The 25004-nt window shown below is 37.9% G+C and overlaps 1 protein-coding gene across 13 annotated transcripts in view; it reads left to right on the top strand.

The window, feature by feature from the left end:
- Window positions 1–20683, top strand: part of LOC110973566 (RNA-binding motif, single-stranded-interacting protein 1-like) — a 134735-nt gene extending 114052 nt beyond the window's left edge. For 9 of the 13 annotated variants that reach the window (XM_087148043.1, XM_022224467.2, XM_022224471.2 and 6 more), the window contains 9 exons: window positions 196–287; window positions 8589–8749; window positions 9213–9274; window positions 9671–9830; window positions 11222–11387; window positions 11575–11685; window positions 12084–12164; window positions 13822–14015; window positions 14573–20683. In XM_087148043.1, the coding sequence (XP_087004169.1) occupies window positions 196–287; window positions 8589–8749; window positions 9213–9274; window positions 9671–9830; window positions 11222–11387; window positions 11575–11685; window positions 12084–12164; window positions 13822–13974 (986 nt within the window). In that variant the 3' untranslated portion in view covers window positions 13975–14015; window positions 14573–20683. The remainder of the gene's footprint in view (window positions 1–195; window positions 288–8588; window positions 8750–9212; window positions 9275–9670; window positions 9831–11221; window positions 11388–11574; window positions 11686–12083; window positions 12165–13821; window positions 14016–14572) is intronic. The other 4 variants (XM_022224468.2, XM_087148052.1, XM_022224470.2 and 1 more) reach the window with 3 other exon arrangements.
- The last annotated feature ends 4321 nt before the right edge of the window (window positions 20684–25004 follow it).

Below are 25004 nucleotides of genomic sequence, written 5' to 3' on the forward strand. Positions count from 1 at the left end.
AGATGGTTGGGCTTGGATTAAGTAATTCAATACCAACCTGATGCATATGTACAGATATGGGTTTTAGTAATTGTATGTTATTAACTGAAATTAATATACTAAACTGAGATACTTTTCCCGTGAAGTTATGGAAGATCGTTAATCCTTCAGTTATAGCCATGTCTGTTTTGTCCCCTCTCTCTGCTCATTCTCCAGGTTACGGTTTTGTAGATTTTGACTCGGCTGCAGCGGCACAGAAGGCTGTAGTAGCGCTACAAAGCCAAGGCATCCTAGCTCAAATGGCCAAGGTAAGGGGACAAGTTTTGGAGGTTCAATTAATCCTCCCCCCTCCCAAGTGTCAGGTCCAGATGATTAATCCTTTACTTCCATCCATAGCAAGGTGACAGTTTTCATATTTCACCAGAAAGATCTCTTGGCAAAACCTAGGCCTTTCCTCCTTTATCATTTTGATGTAACAAAGAAAATACCGAGGGGTGCATGCACTGATTTTAAATGGCCTAGTTTTCCTCTTAGCCCTGTTGTGTACCTTTGAGGTCACATCTGCACAATACAACAATTCTCAAAGAGCGTGCTTGTCTTGTGACTGACTGAAGTTTTGCCGACAGGTCAGATTGCCGATGAATAGATCTTTGTAGCCTTTTTTTTCTGTCAAAGCCCTTTGAATACACATAACAGCCCTGCATTTTGGAGAATGAATTCAAACCAGGAAATGTCAGTGTAAATCAAGCCAGAGAGATCTGTCAACATTTGTTCTCTGAACTTTCCAAATGCCAATGATTTGGGGGAAAAATTTCTCTTATGAAAAAAAGCTTAAATTAATTTTCAAGTGGAAAAAAAAACCGACTGACTTTTCTTATGTGACCTTCAGTTTGAACTTCAAAGTTGCTCTTAGTGAGAAGTTGAGATTTTGTTTCATTATACAGATTAAATCAGAGAAATTTATTACCAAGATACCTACAAAGGCATAAAGGTTTTTAGAAAGGGTGCTAAGAAAAAAAACTTGCAGAGTGTTGTAGAGAGGTTAGTGTTATTTTGGAAATCCTGGATTCACTTCCCCATTCAGTGGAAAGAACAAAACATTCCACAACATCTTTGTGGTTTCATTTTGTTCCCAACCTTTCAAAATAAGCAGCTGTGATAGCCCACAACAGTGATATAAAATCCTTGTTTTAACAGGCTTTTCCTTCACAGGGAAGTGGTTTTGAGTTGTCCCATTCCTGACTGGGACATTTGATCCATAAATTTATAAGCAGAAATAGCAGATAGCATTCCCACCCTTGGGGGGAAACAAGTGATACGTTATATCTTTGTCCACATTCCTAGACAACATGCTCACATTTGTTTCTAGAATTTCAACCTGAAATGTTCAACAAATGGAATGAAAGAAAGTACCACAAATGCATAAGAAAGAAGTTGTTTTATCAATACTTGGAAATGTTTGTGCATTCCATACCTCCAGTAAATACCAACTAGTTCAAACACATTGGTTGCAAGTTCTGAGACAATAAATGCTAAGTTCAGGTCCACTGGGTGAGTGTAGGGTTATTCTTCCAGAGGATGTGGTTAGATTTTTTTTGTACTTTGTCAATTTTATTGCTGTTGCTCTAAAATATCCTCAAATAGCAAAGGTTACAGAGGGTGGAATTTTGTAGTATGAGGCAATTCAGGCCAGCTGTCAAGGGTTCTTTTGAATTTGAAAATGAAAGAAAAAAAAGTGGACAACTTTGCAGTCTGCCATTTTGAATTGGCCTGCTTGCAAGCAGGCAATTTTGCGCAAACGTGTGGAAAAGAAGGGTCAGAAGAAGTCGGTCAACTTGGCAACAGACAACCATGAACCGTCCAGAAACACAGATAATGTAAGCCTCAGTGAAAGCCTTTCTGTTGGATCAAATTCATTTCCTCGTTGAATTGGATGAACCCTCTTGTTGATCAACTTTGCTTTCTGGAGAGGAAGGGTGATTTGTGTTTCAAACGAAGGCCAAGTGTTTGATTGACAAGCCTTACTTGACTTGCCTGCCTTGCCCTCAACAAGAAATATGTGCAAGTTGGACATTCAATTTACATTTGGGTGTGGGTCACCAGTCGGGCATATTCTCAGTTTCTGCATTTCAATGCCAACCATTTCTTGGTCCTGGAATATTTTTTGTCACGCTTACAGTTTTTAAGTCTCTACTTTCTGAAATGAATGAAGGCCATTATTTAATCTCTGTCTGACCAAATTTCAAAGCTTCAAATTAATCTATCACCAAAGTTGGTAGGTCCGCAGGTCAAGCCTATAGAATTCTTAACAGGAAGAACTTCACATACTGACAACCAGCCAAGTTTTTCATAATCTCTAGGGTAATTCAGCTGGTAACCTAGCCAAGAAACCCCACGGACTTGTTGGTCCTTGTTCCTTCTCTAAGCCCGGGCGATTGAATGCTGTTGCCAAATAAACGGAAATAATTTCGAGCTTTTTCCCCTTTCTACAGTGAATGTCTCTCTGACCACAATACCATCTGACAGGTCGCCTTGAGGAATTACTTTTATTGTGTTCATGATCATTATGTATATCCGGGTGAGAGGTTTTTCATTCTGGGTCTGCCGTCTGTAGAAGGGGCTCTCCCTGTCAAAACCCCCAGAAGGAAATAAAACCCAATTGTTTGGACTGAAACATGCCAGTAGAGTCACAGGATTGGGAAAAAATAGTTTGTATGGCAAAAACTTTCCACCACTCCAGCCTTTTTCCGTTTAAAAGCATCATTTATAATCCAGTGTAATGACAGATTATCCTCCCTGTTTAACTCCTGTTGTCTGCAGAATGTTTGGTTGCCCAGTGGTTCTTGAGATCTCTTCAGCGGTCATGACACTTTGTCAGACAATTCTCAAGATTTAGTTAAGACTGTGTCCAAGTTAGACTAACCCTGACATTGTATGATGTTAAATCAAACTGAAAAGCACCATCTCAAGTCTTGTGCACCATGGTATTTATTTTTCTCCCAACTTTCCAAATACACACCTCTAGTTTTACAATTTCCCCCCTCCAAAGCCAAGGTTCCCCCACTTTGGACTTGATTAATTATTATTCACCATAGTGTGTGTCACTATCATTTGCATATTGGCGCCTGGTTCATCATGTACTATGCATAGAATTCAATATAAGGCTGACAGCTGGTATTGCCTGTCTTGAAAGACTTCAAGTATCTGGTTTTACATTGAGGTAACTGATATCTTCTAACTCTGGTGCATCAAAGAAGGCCATGAGAGAAAGTGTTTTGTTTCCGAATCTGTCATGCATTTTTATAAAGTGCCCTCACTGCTGCCTGGAGTGTGCCTTGGCGACAGACCCAGATCATCAACATATCATGAAATGTTTTGGCTGTACTTGCTGATGAAGAGTTTGTGGTTGTTTGTGTTAATATTTCTAGAAATATAGCTTAAGTCATCCTGACACTAGCCACAGTGTACAGTTGGCCACCTGATGGCTATCACCTGACCTGCTAACCATCACATGACCTGAGGACCATCTCACATAGTGGTAGTTTCCATGTGAAAGGTGGTTATGATTCCATGCAGGTCATAAGCAAGACTTTAGTTACCCACTTCAGCATTCAAGACATCTCTTGGCCTTGAAGAAGCCTGTTAATTTGAGTCTGTGCTCCTGCATTCGCAGTCTGTCAGAGTGAAATTTAATCTGACATCGCTCCTGAAACAGAAAGAAATCTGGAGATTCTCTGAAATGGTGACTCATGTTATCTGCATTCCAATTGGAGGTTTAATGTTGGGTGAAGTCTGGTCATTTTGAGGTGTGACATTGGTCAGATGAGATTGCATTGTAGAATGGTGTGGTTTCAACGTGCCTCTGAATCAAGGGTGTGTTTATGATTGTGGTACCTCTCTCTCTCATCGGAGCTGGCACACACACACACCAGTAACCAGAAAGGAAATAAAATCTAGGGTAATCACATCAAAACTGACAGGAATTCAGAAACCATGAGTCATTAATTTTTGGGGGGGATGCTTTTTTTTTTTAGTTTCTTTCCAGTACTCCTTTTGAGCCCATTTGATGGCTTCCGTAGGATGAAAACAGTTAGATGTTTGTTTGTGGAGACTTGCTCTTCAGAAAGGGGTCAGAAAAGGTCTCTCTGACTGATCAGTTTATCTTTATTTTTGAAAGCTGACAGGCAATTTCTGTAACAGGCATGGAAGTGTCGTACGCTCAGTAACTGGGGTTCCTGTGGCATGGGACATATCGGGGAAAAGTCATGGAATTTTATTGGAGGGACCCCAGCTAACATGAAACACATCTGTCTGAATGATCTGTCTGTCTGAACCGAAAGCCCATTTGCAGTTTGACACATCCTGGCACAAAGTTGGGCGTGTTAAATTTGAGATGTGTTTTGGTGAATCAGTCTGGGTTACTGGAATTTTGTAATCCATGAAGGCTGTGTCCACCTGAGGAACTCTGCAGGTAGCTGGCTTGTAGGAGGATCGCAATCTGTCTGTACATAAAGTGGTTTTTCGTAGAAAAAGGAAACACTACAGGCACTTTTTGAGAATTCTACAAGTTTGCCCAAGTTTATGAGAATCAGTGAAATATTGGGTGAACTAGGCCTGAGGATTTTCAGAGAAATGGTAATAGTTCTGTTCCACATCCAGATTCTGATTCATTTGGCCAATTCTGGCTCAGTTATTTACACTACCTCGTGGAATTCTTGTCTAAGCACATAGAAAATTTCTGGAAAGTGAAGTGGCCATTTCCAACCTCTGGCAGTGGTGTTCGGTGAAGTTTGGGTTCCTGGTTTCTATGGAGATGGCTTAAGGCCACCAATCATTGTCCTTACTGGACTGAACTACTCGTATTAAAAATACAGACATGTATGGTATTGAAATACAAACTAGGAGATCATTGCTACAAATATGATTCCCAAGTGCAGTGAACTGGAGATGTGACTAGATGGTACCCTGATATGGGTTTACCACTTGTTCAGCTGGTAATGTACTTTTGACTGTGTGGGGTTTGGGTTTGCAAGACCCCCTGTGGTTTTGCAGTGATGCAATTGCTGACCACTAGATACCACCATAGAGGTGGTACCACCAATCACTGATATGTCACCTGACTGACAATGTTTGCCCACCCCTTTTGGTTAATTGACCACTAACTGTGCTCACCGCTGATCATTTTGGTTATGGATATTTCTTATTTCAAGCCTTTTTAGAAGGTTGTTATTCATATTACATTCCTTTCAAGTCAACATTGTTTTGCTTATATGCTAGTCCTTTTCCATTCTTAAAATGAGACGTTTGTTTCTGCTCTGCGAAATTCAGCAGAGCACAACTGACTCAATCATGCTGGGCCTTTGCACTGGTTATTTCAGCTCCGGCTCCAAGACGCAGAAAAGACAAGAGGAGTTGAGTGAGTGATCACATGGCTTGCTGATGATTCTTCTTTGGGCAGCGGGCGGCGGGCCGGGGGGGGAGGGATGTCTCCCTGCACTTGAGATGAGGATTTCTTGCCTTCTCATTTGTTTTTTGTCTGGCTCGACAGGACAAGTAGCTCCATCACACTGAAACCAAAGAGATTGTCAAGCGAGAGCTCTTCATACCTACCCTGTCTGCCATACCTGCCTTTTCCCAGTTCATTGGCCCTCTGTTGAACAATTTTGGTACCGGATGCCCAGGCTAGGTGGCTGTACTTTTCAGTTGATCCATGATGCCTTGGGCACTTTTATGTTAAATCATCCAACATTAACAATCCAAGGGAAAAAGGGCTTAAGTATGTGAACTCAAGCTGTACAGGGAATGTTGACCTCATCATGACATCACCAGATGTCAGAAAATGGCCAAGAAAGGATTCTTCCCCACATGGCCAAGTATCATTTTTGCAAAAATTTTAGACGTGCTTTTGCACTGTAGCAAAAATTAGTTTCAGAGAACTTTTTAGCAGTAAATATGATGCACATGATATTTGCGCGTTTGAAGTCCAAATATGGAAACAATTTAGAATTTGTTTAAAATGAGATTCCAGTTCAGACCTGAACCTGAATGGAAGAAACTTGTGAGTGAGGTCCATCAACAGCCAAACTCCGACCACAAATTCACCACATTCCTCAACTGAATTCCTGCCTTGTCCTCACACAGTGTAAGGTGTTTTCACAGCGCTTATTTGGAATTGGGGTTCAAAGTTTATGAGCAAGAATGTCATAAACTTACATTTTTCCTTCTCTCATTAGAATCGTTGTCATGTTTGTGGCCCAGACTGCTTCTCTTCCAGGCATTTCTAACAATCCAGTCGTTGTTCACTTCAAAAGGCTCCCACATTCCATAAAAGATCTTGACAAATTACCCATGTTTTGTAGCAGCTCTGAGTGGGTGTTTCTCCTCTTCCCCCATGATAGTTTCCAGACATTTTCTCCTGATTATTTTTCTCTCAAAGCTGTTCCAGTCAACAGTCTCTGTGAAGTCTTATTAGTTTATTGATGGCCTGCTTTCCTGCTCGCATAGCTGGTGTTTTATCACCAGTACAGATAGACCGAACTGAGCTAAAAAGATGTCCCCCATAAAGAGAGAGAGAGGGAGAAATGGAGCAGAACAAATGCCGTTTCTGTTTCCTCACAAGAAACATTTTGTAGGAACCTGGCCAGATGACTAAAATGTCAACAAGTTACCTTCATGTGTGTCGTTGTTCATAGCCTGCAGTGAGTGGTTTGTATTGTTCTCACATCACATTTCTTTTGCCTTCATCAAAACCAAGGTATTTAGGCAGAGTGAAGGTTAGTTGTATTTAACATTTTTAAGTAAGTTATAGTTTTGGTGAGAACAAACGGGTGAGCTAGCCCTCATTAGAATTTAAAACTGAACTGAAAGAATCAGACAAGACTCCAGTGAACAAAAATGGTGCAACTGTACCCTTTGTAAATTTCCAACCTGACAAAACAGTGCTCATATTGGTAGTTTTCAGCTGGTACGTTTTCATCCATGTTTGTGGTTTGAAAAATACCTGTGTAGGTTGGTTTAGCAGGAACAACTGAAATCTGACTGACATTCTGGACACTATAAAGGTGAAAGGAAAGACTATCATGTTGCTGTTTTGACTTCACTTTTCTCCATAGTTCTTCCACGGCTTTAAACACGTCCAGGTCCCAAATCCAGAGACTGCGTAATATTGATTACAGTCATATTCCGTGCACGTCCTGCATAACGGATATTGGCTTTGGATCAGGTGTCCTCTTGAAACGCTGGCTGCCTCTCGACCTCTTTTCATCCCAGACACCACCCCCCCCATTTTGTCTTTACTGCCACCCTTTGATCATTATTTCTCAGCTTCTTCCTTGACGTTGGAATTCAGAGGTGCTTTTCATTTTGTAAACAAGTTCCTCTTCCAATGTTTTCAAATATTGTAGTTTTAGAGAGTGCTGTTCATGACTAGAATTTGCTGTTAAATTCTTACAGCAGCGTTGTTTGATCAGACTACTGCAACATTTCATAAAAATAAATGTATACTCGTTGGTTTGTTAACCAAAATTTGCAGTGTGGTTGTTAGAATGCTATCAGAGCCACTAGTTTAACTTGAGTTGTTGGAATAAAACATGTTCTTAGTTTTCAAGATTGGAAGTGGGTGCAGTGATGACTTAATACTCAGTAACATTTGGCCTCATTACTACATATAGATATAAGTAACAGTGTCCTGGCTCCAGCTTTGAAACAAAAATGAACAAAGTGTTCAGGAAGAGCTTGTCAGTTGTCAGAAGATGAGACAACCACAGGTGGCCGGTAGTTGAGTGAAATAATTGGGAAAACAAATTATTTTGTCATTTTGTTGGTCATTACTCTTTAGCCTTGGATGTAAAAAAGGCGTTTAGACACTACAAAAAGATGATGTCACGTTCCTCTTGTCTGGCAAGGCCAGTGTGTGAAGTAAGGCCATCTCAGCGGGTATCCTGAAAGCTTGTTCATCATCGGCTTTTTTTCCTCACTTTGTTGGCCAAATCTGTGGTTGCACTCCATTCCAAGTCATCTCCATGTGTTGTACAAGGAGGACCTGTAAATGCCACCTTTTTTTCTCGGGGATGTGCGTTCGTTGGTGTATAATGGAGCTCTTGTCTGGGTTTTCTCAGGCAAACACGAATCAGATATTGTCGAAGGAATGAGCCATGCAGATGAAGCTGGCTGTTTGCTCTGCTCCGTGCATGCACATACCAAGTACATGTACATGTTGGCAAATTGGTTGTTCACTCAGCTCAGCTGCCTTTCTCCATTTTTGTGTCTGCTTTGTAGACAACAGCCAACCTGACTAGGGTTTTAAAGCGAGGATTTAGCAACAAGGCATTGAGATGGTCTGTAAACTGAATTACAGGTTTCCAAATGGTTCACTTAAAATATGGTAAATCATCAGTAGCAAACAAGCCATCCAAATGAAAAACTTCTGATTAAAAGATACAAGAACACCTGCCTTGTTTAAAAATACGATTTGATTGTGCTTTGTATGGAAGATGTTTTGAAACTTTCATAATGTCCCAGTTTTTCTCCTCTTGCATTTGTAAAAGTGATCCTTGACCACTATTCACCCTTATGTGTCTGTGGATTTGTGTTATCTGTCATTTTCACAGCAACAAGAGCAAGATCCCACCAATTTGTACATTTCCAACCTTCCCAAGAGTTACGACGAGAAGGAGTTAGAGAACATGCTGTCGCCGTACGGTCACGTCATCAGCACTCGGATACTAAGAGATAGCCAAACTCAACTCAGTAGAGGAGTAGGCTTCGCAAGGTGAGGGGGGGGGAAATGCTAATACTCTGTTATGCACAGGTCATTGGGGGCGCTGTGCCATAACTTAGTCTCCAGTCTCCGTGAAGGGGTGATTTAGAAGTTGGTGTGATGCATCACTCTTCATGCTATGTATACATACTTAACTTGCATAGAAATTTTGTTTCTTTAGGATAGGGATTCTCCTTTCTAGCTCAAGGTCCAAGATGCACACTTACATGCCTATCGTTTGTCCCTCTTCATTAACAAATTGCCCCCATCTTTCCAAGTCTTGAATTATTAGGTTTGCTTCTAAATACAATCCTGATGGCCTTCCCATAGTTTCCATGCTGGGAGCGCACTGACCTATCCTTTTCTGAGGCTTAGATTTTAAGGTGTTGTACAAGTTCAGGTGTAATGTCTAGCAGTCTTAACGATTGACTGAGATGGATTTTCTTTTCTGCTCTCTGTGTGTCCTCGCTTTCAGAATGGAATCCAAGGAGAAGTGTGAAGAAGTGATCAAGAGGTTTAATGGTTACATCGTTCCTGGTGAGTCAGACTTCAACCACTCTTTACTCGTTTATAACAGTTTTCAGATTGACAGCATTCTAGTCGAAATTGAAATTTCACTTGATGGAAAATTAAACTATTTTCCTTTTGAGTGGTGCACATGTATTTCTGCAGTGTTGCTATTTTACTTGACCTATCATGGCAGAGTCAGTGCAGCTTGTGAAATTTTGCCCAATTTCATGATCTACAAATGGATGTGGAACGCTTAGAATTCCCAACAAAATGTTCAAAATTTCGTTGGGTTGCCTAAGGGGTGTGGCTAAGGATAGACCAGTTGGGAGGATTTTGTTTTGTAATTATGCCCACAGTAACTGTTTTCCTCTGAGTTTATAACCGCTCCTTTTTGCTCTACCAACTTCTACCGACCCAACGCAGGCCAGCATGATCCGTTACTATGCAAGTTTGCTGATGGTGGTGTGAAGAAACGTAATCAATTCAACAAGCAGCAGCAAACAACGACACCTACAATCTGGACAGCCCAACGACCTGACCAGGGCCAGCTTTCCTACGACAGTGCCGTCTATCAACGCAATGGGTACGTACAGACGATTTACCCGAGAGGAGAGCAGGTGCATTAAACATGGGAGCTTTAGTTTTGAACAGTGCTCTAAGGTTTGGGATTACTGTTTAGAAAAATTTTTTTTAACAAATCTAATTTGACATTAAAGAAAAAAGTCAAAGCTAGCTACTGCCACTGGGTACTGATAAATTATAAAAATGTGTCTTAATTCTCCTTTGTTTGGTCCTTTGCCACAATTCTATTGGGAAAAGAATTACAGAAAGAGGCAACAAATGACCAGACTTGAACTGGCCAAATCGTGGACAGCAGACAACTTGTTTTGAAGTTGTTTGTCACCAACAAGATGCTTTTCCTTTATCAGTGCCAAGCTCAAGCTTTTGGTCTGCTTATGTGTGGGTGTCTAAGCAGACAGTCTAAGCCCTGTTGGCCTGAAGGGCGGTCTTCTCTCAGTGCTTGCATTGAGAAGAACATCTGCAACCTTTTTGCCCGAGGTCACTGAACTTGTGTATGTGGGGAGATTGTAGTGGGGGGATGGACTTTAGGGGTGTGTTGCTTCAAACATGTGGGTGTTATTATTCACCTGCTATCCTCTTTCCCTCATTAGGCCAGTGGTATTGCAGAGCACTTGCTTCTGAGCAATCTACAAATAAGGAAGATTGGCCAGGGTTTATGAGCAAGAGCCACAGTCCCTCAGTTTTTGATTCCGTGTAATTTAATAGCTACATGTATATGAATGGACAGATATACCTGTGTGAAGGTACTGGTGAATACAAGATAACCACAACTATTGGATGCACTTGAGTTGACTTTGAGTAGAGGTTGAGTACAGGCAGAGAATGCACTGAGTACAGTTGCAAGTGCAGGAAATGTGAATCGTTGGAATTTGGACGAGCGAACGTGGAAGACTAGGAATTTGATAGCAAGTGGAGGAACCAAAAATGCTGAAGTATTGATACAGCTGTGGGTGCTGTGAGGCCTGTGACATTTATGAGTGGTGTAGGTATTGGGAGCGATGTGGTTCAAATGTTTGGTCTTCAAAGCTCACATTCTGAGTGTTGAGTTGCTTTGGGCATTGGTGTCAGAGTCACAGCAGTTTGAGAGTCTGTAAAAGACAGAATTTGTCAAAGAAATTGTCAATATCTCTCTGTTTGTGCAATTTTTTTGGTTTGATTATATTTGTAAAATGAGTTCTTATCTTTTTTGCTAATTTTTATCCTTTTGTATTCTTTTGTATTGTATTTTGGGTATTTTAATGTCTTAAATTATGTAAGCTGGGTTCCGTGGGAGATCAGTGAGCAGGCTTATTGAATAACAGTAAATAAAATAAACATTTATTCCTGTTAGGGTGTAGTGAGATTTGACAATTTCATTCTGTTCTAATCTTGTCTTCATTATTTCTCCAACAGCCACAATCTGAGCAACGCTGTGGTCACGCAGATGGTGCCCGCACCCTTTGTGGGTTCCCAGCAGATTGGCTACTCAGTACAGCCTAGTAACCCTGGCTGGATGACCCAGGCTGCTACACCTTATATTGTTCCTCAGCAGCATCTCACACCTGTTAGCTCACATATGGTAAATATGTGCGATTATGTGCAGGGAGATGGGGCTGTTCCTTTAACCCCAGTTTTCCGTCTATCTCTAGGTTATGCCAAAAAACCGTGTATTGGTTCTTAATTTGCAGTCCAGATAGGACGATTTGAAACTTTGATTTGCAGGATTTCTTAAAATGATTCCAATCCTTATTGTTGATTGTATCCAGGGTACATCAATAATCACGCAATCACCAACCATGGAGCAACCTCTCACTGTACCGAACACCGGCATGATGCCTCAAATAGCTCAACAGATGAGTCATCTTCAACTACAACCGGTAAGAACCTAGCAATAGACAGTTCCAAGGAGACGCCATTCCTGCAGGGCCATTTTACTCAGCGCATGAGCCCCTACGCATTTGGGCAATTCAAGACACGCTGTTGGTTGGAGGAGAGGACTGTTTCCACCTGCCTGTGAACAGGATGACCCAGCCTTGATGGCTTCTAATTCTTTTCAGCCTTAATGTTGACAACCTGTCTTCACTGGCCACTAGTTTATTGTGTCCAGCTTTTTGACAATTCCCGACAAAACTTTGCAGGCAACATTCAAAGACCGGTTGAAGTTACTACTATCTAAGTCACTCAAATATAAATCTTAATTTATTGATTTTAATAAAAAGAATTGTTTCTACAGATCTCGAGGAAAATTCTAACTTGGCAATTTTTTTTCCCCCAGCAGTACATGCATGCTGGTTCTTACGTAGGCCAGCAGGCATATCAACACGGGACCACAATGCTACAGCCTGTTGCAGTCGAGGTAATTAAAAGAATATTTCTATGTACCCTTACCCGACCATGAATTACAAACTGGGTTGGGTTCTCCATGTGGCCAAAATCATTGAGCTCCCAGAAGATGCAGTGCTGCCTGACTAAAAAATTAGGATGTCGCTTGACGAGATTGGCCCAGTTGATTCTGATTCTCAACGTAATGTTCTTGTTTGCCTAGAAGTCACAAGCCAAGTTCTTTGGACAATTTGGTTTCTCTTGTCTCACACGTTGCCATGTACTTTCTGTTGGTAAGAAACTATCATTGATAGTGTTCTGCCCAAGACTGCACAATCTGCAGCCACCGTGACTTGATTGAGCAACCTGTGAGGTTTCTGATAAGATACCGAGTTTTCTGCCACAGACAATGAGGATAAAACCCCTGAATGCTTGCTTTACCTATATCCAGCGTACGTTCGTAAAAGAGAACAAAACACACACTGCCCTGACTTACTCAATTATCTGCAGTTCGGCAGGTTTATATGCGCTGCCGATTATCGGAAGGAATTTGGCTTGTTATTTTGTCTCTATAATGTGTCTTCAGTGTTGTAGTTGAGTTCACCACAAGTCATTTGTCCTGTGAAAAGACTCGTGACTAGACTTGTCATGGGACTTACCGGTATGTTGGACTTGGCTGCAACACTGTCTTTCGTTGGCATGCTGGTGGTGGCTTTGTGGCCAGAAGCTCTTTATGTCAGATTGGGGAGAGACAAACTTAGAAAATTGAATTATTTACAACAATTTATTTCTGGAATTGAAATTATTGAATGATGTCAGCAAATACGTAAACGGCAAAATCATAGTCCAGAAACTCATTTGGAAATTGGCCAGTTAGAAGTTGGAAGTTGTTGAAAAACATATGCTGCGGTAATTAATTCAATGTCGTTATGCATGGATGTGATTAGCTTTATGTGTAGACTGAAGTACGTAGAATAGCTCGCATGCTTATCATCCCTTGCTCTCTCTTCCCCCTCTCTCTCCCCCTCTATGTCTGCTCTGTGGTGTGTCACCTTTCTCACCATCCTTACCTGCCTGGCGTTGGTATCTGTTGCTTCATTTATCACCACCACACCCCTGGCTGTTGCACCCCGTCTTTCGCCCCTTCCCCACCCTCTGTGTGTTTGTACATATACATTGCAATCTTCAATCTTTTCACAAACCTGCACACACATTCTATACACCTTAATGACTGATCACATATTCTCAAACCACTTCCTGGACCGTTTTATTCTTCCATTTCATCTTCCACCAATGTATCACATTCTTTTCAAACTACATCCCTGAAATAATGTTGCCTTCCATTACCCTAAAAATCACCTGTAACCATGTTTTGCTCCATGAATGTGCAAATTTCTGCATTGTATATGTGCCTTCCAAATCATGACACAATGTGATCCCTACCCCACAAACTCTGTGTCACACCCTGACATGAACATTATGTCAAACCCCACAATGAACTTCATGTCAAACACCTACACAAACACCTATCACACCCTTACATGAACATTTGTGACAAATACCCACACCTACTGCTCGCAACCCATGCTACGTATCACCCACCCCTTGTACCACCCCTCCCTCACCACTTCCTTACCCCTTCCTTGACCCCACCCCCACCCCCATCCCCTCCCCCACCCTTCAACACACAGGATGTGTCTGGTGTCACAGTTCAGGCACCCGATGCATCCCCTCACACCTCCAACCAATCTTCGCCCCAGGAACAAGTTGAGGACGTACACGGCCAGGGGCAACCCCAGCAGTATTATGCAGCCGCACCTGTGGTCACAGCCCATGCCAAATAGGGAGGGGGAGAGCCAGGGGACACCAGTGTTTTCATTATGCCGTGAGTATAGTAAACCCTAACCCCCCTGGCATGCTTGCTGGGAACTGTCCTGAAATCTGTCGGTAAAACTGCTTTAAGAACGTTGGTTGATACCTGAGTTTATTAGCTGACTCTCATCAAACCTTCTTTTGCTCTTTGGATGAATTGGTGGCTCTGGAATTGGTTTACTTCTTAGCCGAGGTGGAATTGTCTTCTGTGGATCTTGCTGAATCTACCAGTTTCTGACAGAGTGCAGTAAGTGGCAACATATTGTTTTGCAGAAGAGAATTTGATCTCTGAGCCCTGTGCTAAATGACAGTGGATTGACTGTACTCTCCCTGGGTTCATCAAGATTTACTTCACTAGATGTCAGACTTTGGTAGATTTGGGAGTGCTAATCATAGACAGAATTTTTTTCAGATGAGCATCAGAAAATCAGTAGGACAGAAGGGAATGCCTTGATTGCCAAGTTTTGCTGTAAATTTGAATTTTGTGCTTGCAGCGTATTTGCTAATGTTCGGCAACTTTCGGAAAAGAAAATCTTTTTTTATTTGTTTTTGTTTTATTTTGGATCACAGGTCCCTTCAAACTCACTAGGAACTCGCTCCAAGTCCTCTTCAAACCGAATCTCAGTATTATAAGTCTGTTAGACTTCCGCAGGTATTGCATGCCTCACACCCTGACAAGATTTCCATGGCAACTAGTCAACAAGGATTGTGGGTAAGACAACTGACGTCAGAGAGTTGCAAGTTGTTGGGGACAGTTATTGTCCTTTTTGGAGTTTACCAACTGCTACTGGGACGACAAGCCGAGAAAGGAGCATTTATCTGACGCAGTTTTGTGGAAGACGTTGAAAAAAGTGAAGGTTCAACGAGCAGACCTCCTCCGGTTGAGGTCAGGGAACTTTGTCAGGATCTTACAAAACAGGTTATGGCGCTGCAGTTGCTTTAATACATTGCTTTAAAACAAACCCACCGTGTCCACTATTTAATGGTAACAGTGGACTGAGAGAAAAAAAAGCAGCTTGACATTTTGGAATCGATAAGGGAAAATGTTATCAACAGACAGCCAGGAAACATCACTGCTAAGTATGGAATGCTGGGAATTTTTCTTTTTGAAAATGTCATTGCGCCTTTTGGTTTCAGTTTGGAAATAGATGGTTGGGAAATGAGAGGGGCAAGGAAACAGGCTGATTGGATTGGAAGTAAGTGGGAATGGAAAGGGTGCTTCTTACCAAGAGTTCCAGCTTGTTCTCTGTTTAACATTGGCCAATATGCGCTCACATATGTGGATGAGTGCAGTTAACAAATACAACTCATGCACGTGAATGTAGAGGGAGCATTTTGGGCAAGGGTTGACGGTTGTCCACACAGTTGCCTTTTGTGTTGCATTGTTTGACGCTGCAGGTTTCAAGATTTTGAAGAAAAAAATGGTTTTGTATTCAAGGAGAAACATCCGATGCTTAGCAGTGTGTTGTCCATGGTTGTGTCTTGTTGGACTTCTTGGGGAAAACAAGAAGTTTGATGACCGAAACTAAACTTAGAGGATTCTGTTGTTGAATGTTGGCAGAATGGAAAAGGACACATTTTGAAGTGATTGTGACAATGAGTGTGAACGAGTAGTGTTTTGTCCAAGTGAGTGTTTTCCTTTTCTTTTTTTTTCCTTTTGGGGTTTTTCACGACACGTAGAATTTTACGTCAACCTTATCTTTGTAGAAAACAATGAAGTATCAATGCTCTGTACAACTAAAAAGCCAGTCCGTTATGTTGGTGTGGCCGAGGATGGTGGGAAAAAAAACAAAAACCGAATGAAAAGACAGACACACGCCCCTGTGGTGATTCAATGCAGAAGTGAATTATAAGGATTTTAAAAATAAAATAATAAAATAATAATAATATATGTAGAGTCTATTTTGCTATTTTTCAAAAAAGGAGCTATTTTTTAAAAATAAGATTTATGTGTCTTTAAACATCATGGCTCTTATGATTCGGCTCGTGCGTTTTAGGGAAAATTTCTTATTTGGTTTTTGTCTTGAGAGACTCTTTTATCCATGAGTATTTGAGAAAGATTTTTTTAATCAGTTGATGAAACTGAAGTAGAGTGTATGTTGATTTTTCTGTGAATGGGCGGGTTTGGAATTGATTTTAGCTAATTAGTAATTGCAAGGAGTGAAGATGGTGTTTGAAGGAAGAGTTAGTTACTTGTAAAAAGCATTGTTCCTTGTGCAGGTGAGACCTGTTCTCCCGGTCCTGGAAAGAAGTTAAGAAAAGGAAGGTCACTAGAGAGCGTTGCCAGGTTTTCTTTTTAATATTTGAAAATTTGATCGAAAGTCTTGATTTTTTGAGTTCATTCTAAATTACATCGCCTTGGCGACACTTTGCCTCAGTAGGTTTCTGAATTTTTGCCTGTGAAGGATTAACATTAGGAAATTAGAGTTTTTGTTTTAGGTACAAAAAATCAGAGTGGTGTCTTGAATGTAAAACAGGGAAAAAGTTTTTTGTGTGACCTGTAAGTTTGGTCTATTTTTTTTTATGAAAATACCTCAAAGTCTTAGTATTGTAATGTTTTGTACAAAAAATGAGTTAACATAGTAGCTGTCTCTTTTTTGGTTCTGCTGTAGCAGTAGTTTAGAAATAAAGAGTAAATTATGCGATGATGAGGAAGGTGAAGTCACTGATACACAAAAAAATCTATGCATTGAAAGTAGACAAGCATTCCTGGGGAACAGAGAAATAAAAAAAAAAAATGGAAAAAAGAGAAAAGAACAAAAAGTGAATAAAATGGTGCTCTGATTTCCTTATTCCAGTGAAATAGTTGTTAGATGTAAAGTAGTGCACAGTTGTCATTCAGGGCCCAGAAGTTAATAGGTCAAGGTTGAAAGGTTGCGTGATTGTCCAATTGCTGGTCCTCTAAACACAACAGTTGTATTTTCTAGTCTGTGTTCTTAAGGGATATGTTTGTACCATTTGTGTGGTGGTGTGTTGCAAAATTGTCGTTTGTTGAAATGTATTTGTGACGAAGAAAAAAACAAAAGCAACTAGTTTGCCAATTCATCTGTTTATTTTGTCAAGATAGCAGCTGAATCAGGAGTAAGCATTATATGAAAAAAGGCTGTTTAACTTGAAAAGAAGAAATATATTTGCCATTGTTTTTTGTTTTAAACAAACACGGAGGGGCTAAAGAAAACTGTAACTATTAATGACATTATTTTTTGTTAGTATGGGGACCGGGCCACAGATGCTAAACTCCTCAGGAAAATAATTGTTAAAAATGTAGACAAAACTTTCTGCAAGCTTTTCTGGATCAGATTATAGCTTCTTCAAGTTACCCCTAAAACTTGTGTATCTTACTCCAAACCATGCTGGCAATTTCTGTCTTCTTTACCTCTGTGTCAGGCAATATATAATATATTTTAAAGTATTTTGGAAGAATTTCTTGAAAAGCTATGATTCTCTGTATTACCTCAAATTTGTGCACCAAAATTGAGTGTCAGGAAATAAAGATACACTTTGTAGAAAATGCAAACCTTGGGTTTAATGATTGCTTTAACTCTCGCTGTGAAATTGAAATAGATCAAGGAAAGGATTGCTGTGAAAATCTTGAATGCCGAGAGGAGTTTTCCTTGTAAGTATTTAGCACTGTGCTGCGGTTTTGCCCCAAACTAAATTTTAGAAATATTAGATATTTGGAATTTTCTTGCTTTTTTTGTTCATAGTTGAGGACACACGGGCTGATTTTTGAAGAAAGCATTCTTGCTGAATGTACATAGTGCCGTTCGGTGTCCAATTAAGTAGGTTCCTAAGTCTTAGATGATCTTAATGTTTTCTTTTAAGTAAAAAAAAACATTTTAGGATTACATTTTCTTTTAATCCAGAGATTTGATTTTTACGGTGGAATCGGCTTAGTATTCAAATTTATGTTTTTTAATTTTCATGATTTTCTTTTAGATTTATATTAAGGGTGATTTTTTCTTGTAGATGTTTTTTCCCTTGAGATTGTACAAGTGTGAGTTAGGTTTTAATTTTGGGAAGAGGAAAACATGTTGCATTGACTGAAATCATGTATCCTTCCAAAGTCTTACCCAGGCAGATTTCTAAAAAGGAACCAAAAAGCTAAGAAGGGATAAATTGGTAAGAAGGAAATCCAATGAGCACTCCAGCTTGCTTTGACCTTACAGTTGTAAGTTAATAACATCTTATTTTAGTGATTGGGAGAGAATCCTCAATGTGATCTGAGATGTCGTGAAGTAGGTTTTTATAGTCAGTGCAACACGTTTCTGGAAGTTTCTTTGATAGTGGAAAGCCCAACATCTTCCATAGCATTGAAACTCGCCATTTTTAGTGTCTTCTTTGTACCTTAATTCCAAAAATGCCTATCAAAATCTTATTTTAAAGCAAATCTTGTTATGAAAGTCTCTCTCGTTCACTGAAAAAGTTGATGAAAAATCAGAAAGTGCAATACAGACGTTGAAGTGTTCAGTGAATTTGAGAACTTATTTGTCATAATGCTTCTGTTAAAAAAGGAGAAAATTCAGACTTTTGTGGGGAAACTTTGGTGGTTGAATAAATATGAATTTGTAGTTTGAATTTTGTTGAATCTGTGAAGAGAAACTGGAAGGCATGGACTGGTCACTTTCAAATGAGAGTTGAAATGAAGAGTGAGCAGACACAAAAATGCGTCTCCTTGCTGACTTGCAAAGTCCCCCTCTCCCCCTTGGCCCATTTTTGGCTGGCAAGACTTGCGTCACTTTGTGAAGCACGCATTGTTTGGATTAAGATTTACTTGCCACTGATTGTCAAGGAATTGGCATTGAAATGTGTATGGCCTTTATGAGAAATTAGACATCTGTAAACCTTATTGAAACACTTTGGAAAGGTTAAATGCCCCTGCCACCATTGGATTGGTTTAAATCTCTTTTCAATCGACTTTTAATACCTCTGCATTTCAAGATATACAGGAACCATTTTAGGACTTTGAATGTTCACATTATCATGGAGTAATTTAACCAAACTGCAAAGACCTGTGAATTTGCTACAGAGACAGTTTTCCTCCTTTTTTCTATGTATCATAAATTTGATAACTATCAAACCGCTGTTTCCTACATGGAGCAAGCAAGTCTTTGGGGATATAATTCCAAGACAGTCTTCATCTTTGGACCCTTGGTGATATATGCCATTTAACAGACTAGGTGCAGTGCATCAGCCCCCTATATATATTCAAAAGTTGTGGAGATGGGTCTGTAGTTATCATTTGGATGATGGCTGATCGAGGTCTGTTTGGCAAGTTTCTTCTTTTGTGCAAAGTTTCAGTGCCGTGCATATTGTGTGACTCTCAGCGACTTTCATTTTGTGATTTTTATTTTCCTTTTCCAGAAGTGTGTGCAATCCAACTGATCTGGCAGCTTTGTTGAAACATGTCAGTAGCACAGTTGGCTGTGAACTAAACTGTGCACTAAGCAAGTTTTGTTTGGGTAAAGTTGGCATTAGTTTGGGACAAGAACCTAACTTTTATTTTGATGAATGCCTTTTCAACAGAATTGTCAGATGACTATTGGAGTCCTCACATTTCGAAGCTTCCAAAATGTTGAAAGTTGGATCTTATCTGATGTTCACAAAGTCAATTTGAATGAATGATGTTTATTCATGCACCATGAAAACCACCATTGTACATCCTGCATTAGTTTATGAATATGCAACACGTGTAATGTTCCATTGTGATTGGATGAATGACTGTGATCATGTGATGCAAAGTGTGGTGAAGATGTTTTTGTATTTTCCAGATCACTTGTAGATAATGTACAGTAAGGTCTGTAGGTGAATTTGTTTTTTTTAGATAAGAAATGAAAAAAATGTGTTCTGTTTATTTTTGTTATTGAACTTACTCAGTAGCTCAGAATTGAAATGTGGTCTAACACTTTGATGACAGAAATGATTCCACTAGACGGATGACTTCATATGGAAGGCAAGAAATGTACTCCAAGAATGGAAGGATGGGGGGAGCAACTGTCACATCTGTGGGCAGAAATCGGTTGTCACAACTGGGTTGAAATTTCGATTTTTAAATTAGAAATGCTGGACAAATTAAGAATGCCTGTACAGTTTTACAAGGCCAAAGAGGTTATCATGCAGTCTGTGACCTAACAAAATCTGCCTTTATACTTTCCAATTAAAAAGAGAACTGTGATGTGCTGTCTTGCTCTGTGTTAGATTGCCACATTCACCTGCATTTCTTAGGTATAAATGTTGGGGAAATTCGCAACAGGAAAAAAATTCCCTTGTCCTTATAATTGGCAGAAGCTGAGAATAGTCGATGTGTACGCCCTGTGATTGCTCATAGGAAAAACTGATCAAATGTTTAAATGTTTTGTACATGTCACTTGTTGTACAGCTTGTAAAGAAGTAAGTTGTTGTAGAATCGAGGAAATTGGGGATGGAATTTTTTAAAACATGAATGGAGCAATACCAGTGAAGACAAATTGGTGGTGAAGATGTTGGATGTAGGTTTGAGAAACAAGAAATGAATAGATTTTAAGAGATAATTTCGTACAAAAGTAGGTCTAGGATTTTAGTCAACTCGTAGGTTTACTAATTTTAAATGAGTAGGATCATAGGCTGACAAAGGTGTCAATTTTCTTGTCAATAATTCCATTGTCTGCTCTATTAAAAGGAGCCACCAACTTGAAAATGTAAGTTGTCTGTTTGTCTTGTATGTGTTGAGTAATATGGACTCAAATTCATTATAATACTAAATACGTGCAGTGTTCATTGTTGGTAGTTTTTAAAATCTTTTATCTTTGCATCCAGTGGTGTTTGTCCTTTTTAGGGATGTTTTTTCAACTTTTGGTACAAAATTTTAAATGGTCAAAACTGCATAAAAAGTAATGAGAAGTGTCCAAAAGTATGAAATTCATATCGAAATGCACATCTGAGCTGTTTTAGAAAACCATTTCTTAACTTTTGGTAAAAAATTTTAAATCGTCAAAACTGCCTAAAAAGTAATGAAAAGTGTCCGAAAGTATGAAATTTATATCCAAATGCATTTCTGAACTGTTCTAGAAAAAATATTTTTAAATCAAATTTTCATCAAAACAGCAAGGCTAACCCCTTGTAATTTTTTTCAATATTTGGTGAAAAATTTTAAATGGTAAAAAATGCATATAAAGTATCAAGAAGTGTTAGAAAGTATCAAATTCCTCTCCAAAAGCATTTCTGAGCGTTTTGAGAAAAGTTATTTTTAAATCAAATTCTCATAAAAACAGCAAGGCTAACCCCTTGTAATTTTTTTCAGTTTTTGGTGAAATATTTTAAATGCTCAAAATCGTATAAGAAGTATAAAAAAGTGTCAAAAAGTATAAAATTCATATCGAAATGCACATCTGAGCTGTTTAAAAAAGTCATTTTTCAAATCAAATTTTCATTAAAACAGCAAGGCTAACCCCTTGTTATTTTTTCAATATTTGGTGAAAAATATTAAATGGTACAAAATGCATATAAAGTATCAAGAAGTGTTAGAAAGTATCAAATTCCTCTCCAAATGCATTTCTGAGCATTTTGAGAAAAGATATTTTTTAATCAAATTTTCATCAAAACAGCAAAGCTAACCCCTTGTAATTTTTTTCAATATTTGGTGAAAAATTTTAAATGGTAAAAAATGCATATAAAGTATCAAAAAGTGTTAGAAAGAATCAAATTCCTCTCCAAAAGCATTTCTGAACGTTTAAAAAAAAGTTGGTTTTTTTTCAAATTTTCATCAAAACAGCAAGGCTAACCCCTTGTTATTTTTTAAATTTTTGGTGAAAAATTTAAAATGCTCAAAATTGTATAAAAAGTATGGAGAAGTGTCAAAAGGTATGAAATTCATATCGAAATGCATTTCTGAACTGTTTTAGAAAAGTCATCTTTTAATCAAATTTTCATCAAAACAGCAAGGCTAACCCCTTGTCATTTTTTTCAATATTTGGTGAAAAATTTTAAATGGTAAAAATTGCATATAAAGAATCCAAAAGTGTCAGAAAGTATCAAATTCCTCTCCAAATGCATTTCTGAGCACTTAAAAAAAAGTTATTTTTTTATCAAATTTTCATCAAAACAGCAAGGCTAACCCCTTGTCATTTTTTCAATTTTTGGTGAAAAATTTAAAATGCCCAAAATCGTATAAAAAGTATGGAGAAGTGTCAAAAGGTATGAAATTCATATCGAAATGCATTTCTGAACTGTTTTAGAAAAGTCATCTTTTAATCAAATTTTCATCAAAACAGCAAGGCTAACCCCTTGTAATTTTTTTCAATATTTGGTGAAAAATTTTAAATGGTAAAAATTGCATATAAATTGTCCAGAAGTGTCAGGAAGTATCAAATTCCTCTCCAAATGCATTTTTGAGCACTTAAAAAAAAGTTATTTTTTTATCAAATTTTCATCAAAACAGCAAGGCTAACCCCTTGTCATTTTTTCAATTTTTGGTGAAAAATTTGAAATGCCCAAAATCGTATAAAAAGTATGGAGAAGTGTCAAAAGGTATGAAATTCATATCGAAATGCATTTCTGAACTGTTTTAGAAAAGTCATCTTTTAATCAAATTTTCATCAAAACAGCAAGGCTAACCCCTTGTAATTTTTTTCAATATTTGGTGAAAAATTTTAAATGGTAAAAATTGCATATAAAGAATCCAAAAGTGTCAGAAAGTATCAAATTCCTCTCCAAATGCATTTCTGAGCGTTTTGAGAAAAGTTATAAACAGCAAGGCTAACCCCTTGTCATTTTTTCAATTTTTGGTGAAAAATTTAAAATGCTCAAAATTGTATAAAAAGTATGGAGAAGTGTCCAAAAGTATGAAATTCATATCGAAATGCATTTCTGAACTGTTTTAGAAAAGTCATCTTTTAATCAAATTTTCATCAAAACAGCAAGGCTAACCCCTTGTAATTTTTTTCAATATTTGGTGAAAAATTTTAAATGGTAAAAATTGCATATAAAGTATCCAGAAGTGTCAGAAAGTATCAAATTCCTCTCCAAATGCATTTTTGAGCATTTAAAAAAAAGTTATTTTTTTATCAAATTTTCATCAAAACAGCAAGGCTAACCCCTTGTTATTTTTTCAATTTTTGGTGAAAAATTTAAAATGCTCAAAATTGTATAAAAAGTATGGAGAAGTGTCAAAAGGTATGAAATTCATATCGAAATGCATTTCTGAACTGTTTTAGAAAAGTCATCTTTTAATCAAATTTTCATCAAAACAGCAAGGCTAACCCCTTGTAATTTTTTTCAATATTTGGTGAAAAATTTTAAATGGTAAAAATTGCATATAAAGAATCCAAAAGTGTCAGAAAGTATCAAATTCCTCTCCGAATGCATTTCTGAGCGTTTAAAAAAAAGTTATTTTTTTAACCAAATTTTCATCAAAACAGCAAGGCTAACCCCTTGTCATTTTTTCAATTTTTGGTGAAAAATTTAAAATGCTCAAAATTGTATAAAAAGTATGGAGAAGTGTCCAAAAGTATGAAATTCATATCGAAATGCATTTCTGAACTGTTTTAGAAAAGTTATTTTTTAATCAAATTTTCATCAAAACAGCAAGGCTAACCCCTTGTCATTTTTTCAATTTTTGGTGAAAAATTTAAAATGCCCAAAATCGTATAAAAAGTATGGAGAAGTGTCAAAAGGTATGAAATTCATATCGAAATGCATTTCTGAACTGTTTTAGAAAAGTCATCTTTTAATCAAATTTTCATCAAAACAGCAAGGCTAACCCCTTGTAATTTTTTTCAATATTTGGTGAAAAATTTTAAATGGTAAAAATTGCATATAAAGAATCCAAAAGTGTCAGAAAGTATCAAATTCCTCTCCAAATGCATTTCTGAGCGTTTTGAGAAAAGTTATTTTTTTAATCAAATTTTCATCAAAACAGCAAGGCTAACCCCTTGTCATTTTTTCAATTTTTGGTGAAAAATTTAAAATGCCCAAAATCGTATAAAAAGTATGGAGAAGTGTCAAAAGGTATGAAATTCATATCGAAATGCATTTCTGAACTGTTTTAGAAAAGTCATCTTTTAATCAAATTTTCATCAAAACAGCAAGGCTAACCCCTTGTAATTTTTTTCAATATTTGGTGAAAAATTTTAAATGGTAAAAATTGCATATAAAGTGTCCAGAAGTGTCAGAAAGTATCAAATTCCTCTCCAAATGCATTTTTGAGCACTTAAAAAAAAGTTATTTTTTTATCAAATTTTCATCAAAACAGCAAGGCTAACCCCTTGTCATTTTTTCAATTTTTGGTGAAAAATTTAAAATGCCCAAAATCGTATAAAAAGTATGGAGAAGTGTCAAAAGGTATGAAATTCATATCGAAATGCATTTCTGAACTGTTTTAGAAAAGTCATCTTTTAATCAAATTTTCATCAAAACAGCAAGGCTAACCCCTTGTAATTTTTTTCAATATTTGGTGAAAAATTTTAAATGGTAAAAATTGCATATAAAGAATCCAAAAGTGTCAGAAAGTATCAAATTCCTCTCCGAATGCATTTCTGAGCGTTTAAAAAAAAGTTATTTTTTTAACCAAATTTTCATCAAAACAGCAAGGCTAACCCCTTGTCATTTTTTCAATTTTTGGTGAAAAATTTAAAATGCCCAAAATCGTATAAAAAGTATGGAGAAGTGTCAAAAGGTATGAAATTCATATCGAAATGCATTTCTGAACTGTTTTAGAAAAGTCATCTTTTAATCAAATTTTCATCAAAACAGCAAGGCTAACCCCTTGTAATTTTTTTCAATATTTGGTGAAAAATTTTAAATGGTAAAAATTGCATATAAAGAATCCAGAAGTGTCAGAAAGTATGAAATTCCTCTCCAAATGCATTTTTGAGCATTTAAAAAAAAGTTGTTTTTTTTATCAAATTTTCATCAAAACAGCAAGGCTAACCCCTTGTCATTTTTTCAATTTTTGGTGAAAAATTTGAAATGCCCAAAATCGTATAAAAAGTATGGAGAAGTGTCAAAAGGTATGAAATTCATATCG

The sequence above is a fragment of the Acanthaster planci genome, linkage group LG17 (genome assembly GCF_054643075.1).
Source record: "Acanthaster planci isolate LZ-2023a linkage group LG17, COTS_SCS, whole genome shotgun sequence".
In the NCBI taxonomy this organism is placed as follows: Eukaryota; Metazoa; Echinodermata; class Asteroidea; order Valvatida; family Acanthasteridae; genus Acanthaster; species Acanthaster planci.